The sequence below is a fragment of the Triticum aestivum genome, chromosome 6D, assembly GCF_018294505.1.
Source record: "Triticum aestivum cultivar Chinese Spring chromosome 6D, IWGSC CS RefSeq v2.1, whole genome shotgun sequence".
NCBI lineage: Eukaryota > Viridiplantae > Streptophyta > Magnoliopsida > Poales > Poaceae > Triticum > Triticum aestivum.
Genome location: NC_057811.1, coordinates 291,790,559 through 291,800,804, shown reverse-complemented (window position 1 = coordinate 291,800,804; position 10,246 = coordinate 291,790,559). Strand labels below are relative to the sequence as shown.

The window sequence follows — 10,246 nt, the reverse complement described above, 5'->3', positions numbered from 1 at the left end:
AGAAAATTTTAAATTTCTGCTACGTTCCCCAACAGGGAGGAGAAACCCTAACAAGAGGGGTAGACACACTTTAATATTTGGGATAATATTAGTAGTAAACAATAGTCAATTGTTTGGATCTTTGGGTCAAAGATCTAAACAATTGACTATTTTCTTTCTAGAATGAATGTTGATCCCTATAACTCGATTCCATTTAACAAAGCCACATGTTTCACATCATTATCAATGTCAATTTGATCTCAACATAAACGTTGTGAAGAACCAAGTCTATAACAACATAGGCAAGAATTTACAGCTAAAACAACCGTGAATAGAAATCACAGATCTAAACCAGTAGCCTCTCAGCCGCCGCCTCCCAAAAAGCTAGGGTTCTCTGCCTCCCGCCGGTGCCGGAGCCAGCCATCCCGTCTCCGGTGGCTTTAGGGCCATGGAGGCGAAGTGGATCTCGGCCCTTGCCGGTGGGAGGGCTCTGTTTTTAGATCTTTTTTTAGTTTTGTTAGGGTTAGTGTCCTGCTCAGGAAGGTGAGACGACAGCGGCTCCCTGAAGATGGAATAAAGGTCTCCCCGCCTAGCCCCCGTTCTGGTGATGCGTCTAGCATCATCGATGGGCGAGTGTAGGTGTGTCTCCGGTGTATCTGTCTTTGGTGGATTTGCTCGGATCTGTTCGTTGTTCGTCTTCGTTCGTGTGGTTAGATCCTTTTGATCTACAGTCCTCATCCGTGGCGGTTGATGTTCTGGTGCGTTGGTTCTATGGAGTCTTAACACGACGACTTCTCGACTGTCTACTACAATAAGGTTTGCCCGGCTTCGGCGAGGGAGGGACGATGACAGTGGCGCGCCTTCGTCTCGCTTCAGTGCTTGTAGTCGTCGCTAGGCGGTCTACGGATCCAGATGTAATTTTTATTATTTCTAGTGTTTGTTGTATTACCATGATTGAAGATGAATACTCAGAATTGGATTGGGAGTTTTTTCAAAAAAAAACATAGACAAGTTGACGTGCTTTTTAGGTGAAGAATTGGAAAACTACCGAGCGAAGGCCAGCTGTTTTATGGCTGAATACTTTTATTGAACACAGCATAGACGCAAGCGCTCATATACACGCGCATGCACTCACCCCTATGAACGCACACACGCACACCCTACCCCTATGAGCACCTCCGAAAGATTGAGCCGGCATATCCTCTTGAAATTTACAAAGTCACTAGGCACCTCGTCGCCGACGGAAACGTCTCCTCCTACTGAATGCGCATCGCTGGAAATTCTGAAATAAATCTAAAAATAAATACGAGCATCAGGACTTAAACCCTAATGGGCAGGGAATACCATATAGTCCCTCTAACCATTCAACCATAGGTTGGTTCTTTTATGGCTGAATACTTGAACTGGTAAAGTACTGGGTTCAGTTTAAAAAAAAGTTAAGCCGAATTCCGAAAAACAAACATAGAAATCGGACTTTTTAGAACTGGGGTCCGAGTCCAACTCAAAAAAAAAAGAGAAAAAGAAGCAGAACTGGGGTCTGAGACTGACACGACGCGCAACTGTCTTTTTTATGGCTGAGTCGGGCGTTGGACTGGTGCACCGGCTCCACCAACCCCATCAAAGATCCAGCCGACCCGATCCGACCCGCGCCGCTCCGCTATAACTCGCCGCTCCCCACCGCGGATCGAGCGAACGCTCAAGCCAACCCAGCAAGCACCATGGCCGGCACGTGCGCCCACGTCGAGTTCCTCCGCGCGCAGCCGGCGTGGGCGCTGGCCCTCGCGGCCGTCGGCCTCCTCGTAGCCGCCCGCGCCGCCCTGCGCCTCGCCCTCTGGGTCTACGCCGCCTTCCTCCGCCCCGGCAAGCCCCTACGCCGCCGCTACGGGCCCTGGGCCGTCGTCACCGGCGCCACAGACGGCATCGGCCGCGCCATCGCCTTCCGCCTCGCCGCCTCCGGCCTCGGCCTCGTGCTCGTCGGCCGCAACCCGGACAAGCTCGCCGCCGTCTCCGAGGAGATCAGGGCCAAGCACCCCAAGACCGAGGTCCGCACCTTCGTGCTCGACTTCGCCTCCGAGGGGCTCGCCGCCGGGGTGGAGGCGCTCAAGGACTCCATCCGGGGCCTCGATGTCGGCGTGCTCGTCAACAACGCCGGGGTCTCGTACCCGTACGCCCGCTACTTCCACGAGGTGGACGAGGAGCTCATGCGGAGCCTCATCCGGGTCAACGTCGAGGGCGTAACGCGGGTCACCCACGCCGTGCTCCCGGGCATGGTCGACAGGAAGCGTGGTGCAATCGTCAACATCGGCTCCGGTGCTGCCTCTGTTGTGCCGTCCGATCCACTCTACTCCGTCTACGCCGCCACCAAAGCGTGAGTACTAACCTTCTTCTTCTTCTTCTCGATCGAAGTTACTACTTAATTTGCTCTGCGCTTACTGCATACTATGGCATGCAATTGTTAAATGTTCGTGCTCACAGATTGGGGTACTGGAAGCAACCCTGCGAACAGAGGGCACTACTTTCTTGCCTACCTGTACTTGATTTAGCAATTTTATTTTAGATGTTTGTTAGGATCCGGAAGGAGCTATTCTAGGAAGAATTGGGATAGGGAATCGAACAAGCACTTTCGGTGTGACTTGTTATAGCTCTCGTGTCATACTTATGCCAGATTCTGGTGCTGGTCTTGGAGTTAGATGTGTAACAAACTTTTAGTATAGTTTGCTTGATGAATGTCTTCAGTTCAGACCTTGTCCAGATTGGTTACAAAAACATTTTACTGAATTGTCATTCACAAATTATGACTACATTGACAGCAGAGAGGATACTAATTTGTTTTTGTTTTCAGGTACGTTGACCAGTTCTCAAGATGCCTCTATGTTGAATACAAGGGCAAGGGCATCGATGTGCAATGCCAGGTAACAACTAGTCTCTCGTTCTTTTATCTTTCTGTTATCTGCTTTCTTTAACTCAGTTGCTGGCCTTTTGTGGTTAATAACGGTTTGTTATAAAATGAAAGTAGCTGGGTTGTCTAATTTAGCTAATTTATGTCTGGACAACTGAAATTTCAACTGAAACAACAAAACACATCACCTTTGGTGAATGTAAATAGTATATGTTGTGATACAATCAATCGAATGCGACAAGCAGGTTCTGAATTTGTTCTAATAAGGATATGTTCTGTGTTACTTATAGATCGGACTAGATAACAGACAAGGCTTTGCGAGAAAAAATACCATGTCTCATCTTCAACTGAACTAATGAAGCATGTATTTCTATCTTATCATGCTATACCTACCTTTTGCTGCTGCTTATTGATCATTTGAGAATTCAGTCCCTAAGTGCTCCGTCCTTGCTCAAGGAGATATGTTGATAGGTTATGTATGCAATGAGAAATGAGTTAAATACCAGTATCATGATGATGTTAGCACGTGATTCATATTTGTAGTCCCTTGGAGGATCCTTGAAAGTCTACCGAGAACTAGTCATTTGAATTGTTTCGCCCTGTCTGTTGTTTTAGGATATTGTTTTTTTATTCGAATTGCTGAGCTCTAATTTAACTCCTGCGATCTGTTCAGGTGCCCTTGTACGTGGCGACGAAGATGGCATCAATCAGGAGGTCTTCCTTCCTTGTGCCATCCGCGGACACCTATGCTCGTGCTGCTATTCGCCACATTGGCTATGAACCAAGGTGCACACCGTACTGGCCACACTCTGTTCTGTGGTTCTTGATCTCCCTTCTCCCAGAGTCACTTGTGGATAGTACACGCCTCAGCATGTGCATCAAGATCCGCAAGAAGGGGCAGGCTAAGGATGCCAAAAAGAAATCGCAGTGATGATTCCGCTGCTAGTTCATTGTTGAGATCTACCATGTTTCTTCATCATGTGTAATGGACTAGTACTTGTAGCTCTGTTGTCGGCATTTCAGTATCATTACGTTCCCATCACACTAGGTTGAGACTGTTGTTGTTGTTGTTCTTTCCACGGTTACGAAGCACAAGCCTGTAATACCTTATCTCCAAATGAATGTAACGCCAGCTGCACTCAAGGTGAAAATGAAACTAACTAAATTTTTTGCTGGCTTTCTATGATTATTTTGCATCTTTGTCTAGTTGCTTGTTTTTTGCAATTATAATGTTCTTCCAGAATGGTGTTCCTTCCTTTAGCTGCAAATATAATTTGTAGAACATTGCTATGCAACCTAGGCTTTGAGCCAGCCGGATTCTCTGTTCATATTTAGTCAGACTCATTAGTGCAATAATCATGAAGTAAAACAACTACTACTGTTCATAATTTATTTAGTGCAACATTCATGTGAAAGTACCAAAATAACACAAACTCAAACGGGTGATCGTCGAATATTGTTGGAGAGTCCTATTTTCACTGTAACACCATTTTGGTGGACAATGTAAGCTAATAAAATCCACATAATCCACATTTTTGAGATAAAAAAACGAGGCGAACTTTGCTTTCTGAAACATGGAGCATTGCAAGTTTGCAATATACAGCCCATACACCAGGGTCAGCTCTCTGTACAAAGTTAGTGAAAATCAACTCAGGAAACATAAATGGACAACGGCGATCTTCTCTTCGCCGCTTTTTTGAAATATTATGCAGCACGAGTGTCGCTTGTGAGCTGCGCCTCTTGATCACCTCCTCGGATGCTTGCTGTCTTCCCCATCGATCTCTGGCTAAGCATTCGAACAAGGCCGCTTCTGAGCTTCTGAAACTGTGATCCACTGACAGATCGGCTGCCACCCATTGCCCTCTCAAGCTCCTCAGAAAGCGCTTTGACAAGGTCATCGAAACGGCGCTTGGATGTCGGGTACCTTGATATCGACTTAGTGATCCCTTGCAATCTAGCACAAGATCGAAATAATCACAAAACAAAAAATTGGTGCATTCCCCTTTTGCAAATGGGGAGAGTGGTGGGCAAAAGTACCTCCGAGCAAATGCATCTATTTCTGCTTGTTTTCGCTCATTCAGGGATGGCAAATGCGGAAGAGTGGCCTTGAGGCGCTTCGGGTCGCTGATCAACAGTACGCGTTTCTGAAGGTACGCCTCCTCCTCTTCTGTAAAATTCTCGGCTTTGATTTGATCTTTGATGACCATCAGAGGGTCAAAGAACCAATCAAATAGTGTATTCTTAGGCCTGTTGTCAGATGTGATTTCACAGCCATCTCCTGCAAATTTGACAAGGCAAGTCAAGCTAAGCCATAACGACGCCTCTTGAACGGAGAAGAAGACCATTTTTTACTCACTCAGAATCAGGCCATCGGAATCAGCCTTTGCAGATCGTAGGAGTGCATTGAGAATAACATATGCTGGCAAACCGACATTAAGCACTCCGCTGCCGCCTTTGCCTGACTTTGTTTCTTCAATATCTTTTGGTGTTATCACTCCTTCAGCGACCAGAGCCTCGCCACGGTGCTGACACTCTTCGAATAGGTGATCTAGCAACTATACAACATTATAAATTATTAAACTGCACAAATTTAAGCCAATAGAAGAATTGTAGCCTGCCTTGCAAAATAAATTCGAAATGGCAAGATTAATTAGCACAATTTCGAAAATGCCAAACGGAGACCGGGCTCCATGGAGGCCTTTATTTGAAAACTTTAAAATTCAAACTTTTCAGTTTCAAAAAATTCTGAAAATAAATACACATATAGCTAGATACATAATATACATCTGTGCAAATTTTTAGGTCCAAATACAATAAAATGTGAGCTACACAAAAAAGACAAATCTGGGGCTTTTTAGCATATGTACTGTTCATCTTTAAAGTCCATGATTTTTTTTTGTGCAGCTCGCAATATTTGGTATTTCATCCTGAAAATTTTCACACATACACTTTACATCCTTGCATACATGTGTAATTTTTTTCAGATTTTTTTTAAACCTAAATTTATGAATTTTGAATTTTTCAAAATAAAGGGCTCCATGAAGCTCGGTCTCCAAAATGCTCTACTCGCACAATGTAACCTTTAAAAGTCTAAAACAGGCGCCATTCCCAACATATTAGAATACATGGAAGGTATGTATCAACCAAACGGTAACAACAACAGCAAACAAAATATGTGCAGTGAACACAGTAAAAAAATCTGTCAAAGCCAGAAAAATTCACCTTAAATGGATTGAACTCATCAAAGCTACTCTTAAATGATGTAATCCGTGCTGGAGCTTTCTTTCCATCTTGCTTATCCCTGAATGAGGCAGGCCTTGATAGCGGGCCACGGACACTTTCCACGGAAGCTTGATTCTTCCGGTATACAAACCTAGGCATGATTTTCGTGTTAATCGATTTATTCAGAAGGGACAACACAAGGAGAATAATGCAATATGGAATACATCATTTGTACCTAGGAAAGCAAGATCCTGGTGCCATGTCAAGTACATCATTTGTATACTCATCGAAGATGGATACTGATGATATTGCATAAGATAGTCCCATGAAAAGCGAGGATTCCTGGCACATCAACAAGACTGCAGGAGTAAGCTCTGTGGCTTCACCGTTGATACGTCAATGCAGCTAATGCTTGACGTTTGAAGTAAAAATATTTTTGTTTCCTGTTTATACCTGATAAACCACAATGGCAGCATACGCGCCTAGAGGAACACTGGAGATCATGGAGGCTAGGAAGGCTCCTAAAACAGCAAATGGCCAGAGAAGAATAGCCAGACCAGCGAATGGCACACACACTGTCTCAAGAAAAGGTCCTTCTCTGCCAACTAGATCTTCAATCAGTCGCTTCCATCCTTTGAAAAGCATCACAGGGAACTTGTACAAGGCAATTGCTGTGAACATTATCCCATCCATTAAGAGTCCACATGCAGCAGCGAGTACTGCGCCAGGAATATCAAGCACTCTGGGAAAATGTAGAGTTAACTGTTTGAATTTGTGCAACAGAATTCTTCAAGAAAAAATACATCAACATAGAGTATTTAAATAGGTGGAATTTCATTTGACAAGGCAAAATTTCACATTTCTTAAGTCAAACATTATTCTGCGCTTAACTGCAATCCTGAACTGTGCATAGCAAAAACAGAACAATGACATATATATAACAAAAGAACAGAACAATAATTACAGTGACACATATAGTGCTATTAAGATCCTGTATGAAGGCTCCATGATTCCACTTTTACAATGACACATTTAATAATACAATTGCACTACTCAAGTTAGTCCTAGTAACTCATGGAGTTTTGTCCAAGTATCAGATGGAAAAGCTAGCACAAAGAAATTTGCAACCTTCTTGGATAGAAGAGAAATAGCTAAAAATAGAAGAAGCAAGCAAACCTTATTTCAAATGGTTTTCCACCAGGAGGTTCGTGGTACCGTAGATCATCCATATATGCAAGGTATGAATGGAATAGCATGTCTTTCAGGTCCCTGACTACTGTACAGCCTCCTGTGATAGTGCTCCATGTTCCATCCTGCATTTCAATTTAGCTACTCATGTAAAACAAGCACTCCCTCCTTTTTTATGTAGGGCGTATTTTGACCGGTCAATTTTGTAATTTGACCGTGAATTTCTTGCACAATATTTTGTTAATAGATGCAAAGCTACAAACATAATAAATTGGTTTTGAACAATAATCCAACAATACTACTTTGCATAGCATAATCCACATATTATTGGATTAATTGTTGGCCCCAACATGGATTTTGCACTTGAAAGTTTGAGAGGTGCATAAACAACATAATTTCAAAGTAGTGCCATAAAAAATAAAATCATAAATATACCACAAAACAATGAACCAGTGGTCTTTCTTTTCCTTCACCGAGTGCATCAAATGTGGCCATTACTGGTGCTAGAAAGCCGTATGCTAACCCAGCAAGTACACTTCCAAGGATGCCAACTATCAGCCACAAGACTAAAATCCCAGATACAGAAATAAGAAGAAGCAGCTTCACAACAGGTCCCACCAGCTTGGTTCTGCCTTCATAGAAAAGGGGATCACTGGTCAGCAACTCAGCACATCTATGTACATAGATCCATCACATGATATTTTCTTTTCAGATAGATTTGTACAAAAATGTGAACGCTACCTGATGATGCAGTAGTATGTCCAAATCAAATGCATAGGCCATAATCCCAGAACGAGTGCAGATATTCCGATCGCCATAATAAGCCATGCCCATGGGCCAAACAGAACACCTGGATAGGCAAAATCAACAAGAACAGAGGATTGCAGATCAGACTATGAAACAAAACATGTGTAGCAATGGCAACTTTGATTTCTGGAAGTAACAAATTTCGGTCACCCTTGTGGTCATTTACTTCCAACGCTACAGTTACATATCTTTCCTTTGATACCACTTGAATTGTCAGTTGCAAGGGCCAATATCAATCAGTTATATCGCACATACAAAAGTTGAAGCAGGGAAAATGGCTTAAAAGTCCAAAATGTTCATGAGCATTTTCAGAAAAAAGAAAGAAAACTCATTATCTTATACTGCAGAAGACCTGTGAATCTGGCCAGCTGATGTTTCATTTCAGCAAACATGCCTACAGCCAGCTAATATGAACTCTATTGGTTCCATCACTGTTGAAGCCAAAAGTACCACATAGGGGTCGTTACTAAATATGGAATATGTACAACAAGTATTCACTTCTAGATTCCATAATGAGGATTTGTGGAATGCTCCAAGAAAGTAAAAGAACAAAGCCTCTTCATACAAGGTAACGGGGTGATCAAAACAACACATGCAAAGCAACCACAAGATGGAATGAAGCCCAAATACTTCAGACAAATAACTCTTTAATTTATCATTCTACATTTTAAAACAAATAAATGTATCAAACATAGACAAGTAGGTACTGATGTGTAAAATTTCCATCCTATGGTCATATGAGAAAATATCATGTGATGCAATTCCAATCCATAGTAGGAGTACTTTCTTAGGACAGCAAAGTGAAGTAATAGACAGGAGCAGGCGTTGTGGTCACCTTTGATGATCCCCAGGAGAAGAAGGCCACAAAAGAAGGGCAAGAACTTGAAGCAGCTCCAGACAGAGGCCCGGAACCCAGTGGATGGCTCCATGACAAGCTCGGTCAACTCAAGCCTCTGCTCAATCCCTTTGTATTCCCTTCAAGAGCAATCAACGGTATCCAACCCCGCGAACTTGGCAATACGGCAACAGAAGAATGAGAAAACTAAAGTGAGCTTGCTTCCAGGAAGAATTTCCAAGAACCGTTAGCACTTAGCAATCAATCCCAAGGCCGAAGAACCGGCAAGATATGCAGAAGAAAGCGGGCTGTGCTGACTGCTGCGGGTGGTTGGGGTTTGGCAAGAGCAGGCGGCGGCCTGGGGCTGGGGATTGGCGGTGGGTACGGGCGGTTAACTAACTAAACAAGAATCAGCACCAAAAGGGAAGCGAGAAAACTAGCAATAAATCGAGAAAAAAGTGGAACTGGCTTCGCAGCCGCCCTGTGCTGTCACTGCTGTTTTGGCTGTGCCCTGACAGAGAGAGAGAGATAGAGAATCTGATGCTAAGCCACTGGCAAGGAGGGAGGGAGGGAGGCAGCTGGAGCAGAGCAGAGCAGAGGTTACTTGCTCTTGGGGCTGCGCGATTCAGATTGTTAGTTTAATACGGAGATCTGGAAAAGGAAAGGAACTCAGATTGTTTGCTGGTGGGGTGCAGGTTGCAAGGGGGAAGGAAGACGAAAGGGATGGGGCAACGAATGGTCAGACAGATTCGTGCGTACTTCTGGCGCAAGCGCAATTGCTGCCAAGTTTGTACGTACTACTGGATTGAGATGATTATCCATTTGAATCACACTTCTGGACCAGAATTCGGTGCTCTTGTCCTTGTATGTACATAACTTTTAATTGGTGAAAATTGCCGTTGAACTACGGTCTCGGGGTAAAAGAAAAAAAGAATTTGGTGCTGGCACCTACATTTGACTAAGATAGGACTCTGATAAGTGACATTCGTGTGGAATGAACACATGACAACTTTGAACAATTTTTATTGCAAGTTTAGTGACGCAAGGATGACAACTTCTTTTCAGATGGCAAGTTTTAATTTTTTTGGGGGTTTGTCTTTTCTTTTCGGATGGCAACTTTAGTTGTAAAAAAACGTTAAGTCGGAGTGCTTCGTGCCACACATGTGGCACTTATCGGTTTATACCGCCTCCTTCCCCCAATGACTAGTCCAAGTTTTGTCGTAAGTCAAACTATTTATTTGACAACATTTATGAAAAAAAATATCTACAATACCAAATCAATATTGACATAGCATACTAAAACGCCGGTGGATGAA

The 10,246-nt window shown here is 43.5% G+C and overlaps 2 protein-coding genes across 2 annotated transcripts; one reads left to right on the top strand and one right to left on the bottom strand.

Moving 5' to 3' along the window:
* The first annotated feature begins 1,591 nt into the window (after positions 1 to 1,591).
* On the top strand, positions 1,592 to 4,061 carry LOC123144709 (very-long-chain 3-oxoacyl-CoA reductase 1). Its single transcript, XM_044563922.1, has 3 exons — positions 1,592 to 2,347; positions 2,822 to 2,891; positions 3,552 to 4,061. The coding sequence occupies exons 1-3, from the start codon at positions 1,698 to 1,700 to the stop codon at positions 3,807 to 3,809; spliced, it is 978 nt and encodes a 325-aa protein (XP_044419857.1). The 5' UTR covers positions 1,592 to 1,697; the 3' UTR covers positions 3,810 to 4,061.
* Positions 4,062 to 4,288: 227 nt separating this feature from the next.
* LOC123144708 (uncharacterized membrane protein At3g27390) lies at positions 4,289 to 9,441 on the bottom strand (the record flags this gene model as incomplete). The annotated part of the gene is given in 10 exon segments (XM_044563921.1): positions 4,289 to 4,832; positions 4,916 to 5,156; positions 5,235 to 5,433; positions 6,101 to 6,251; positions 6,336 to 6,442; positions 6,554 to 6,842; positions 7,277 to 7,413; positions 7,724 to 7,916; positions 8,030 to 8,138; positions 8,931 to 9,441. Coding segments are annotated over 10 exon segments (1,770 nt in total). The 3' UTR covers positions 4,289 to 4,582.
* Positions 9,442 to 10,246: the final 805 nt, after the last annotated feature.

Coding starts and splice junctions, on each gene's coding strand:
- LOC123144709 (XM_044563922.1), top strand. CDS start 1,698: ATGGCCGGCACGTGCGCCCACGTCGAGTTCCTCCGCGCGCAGCCGGCG. Junction 2,348..2,821: donor GTCTACGCCGCCACCAAAGC/GTGAGTACTAAC, acceptor TTTTGTTTTCAG/GTACGTTGACCAGTTCTCAA. Junction 2,892..3,551: donor GCATCGATGTGCAATGCCAG/GTAACAACTAGT, acceptor CGATCTGTTCAG/GTGCCCTTGTACGTGGCGAC.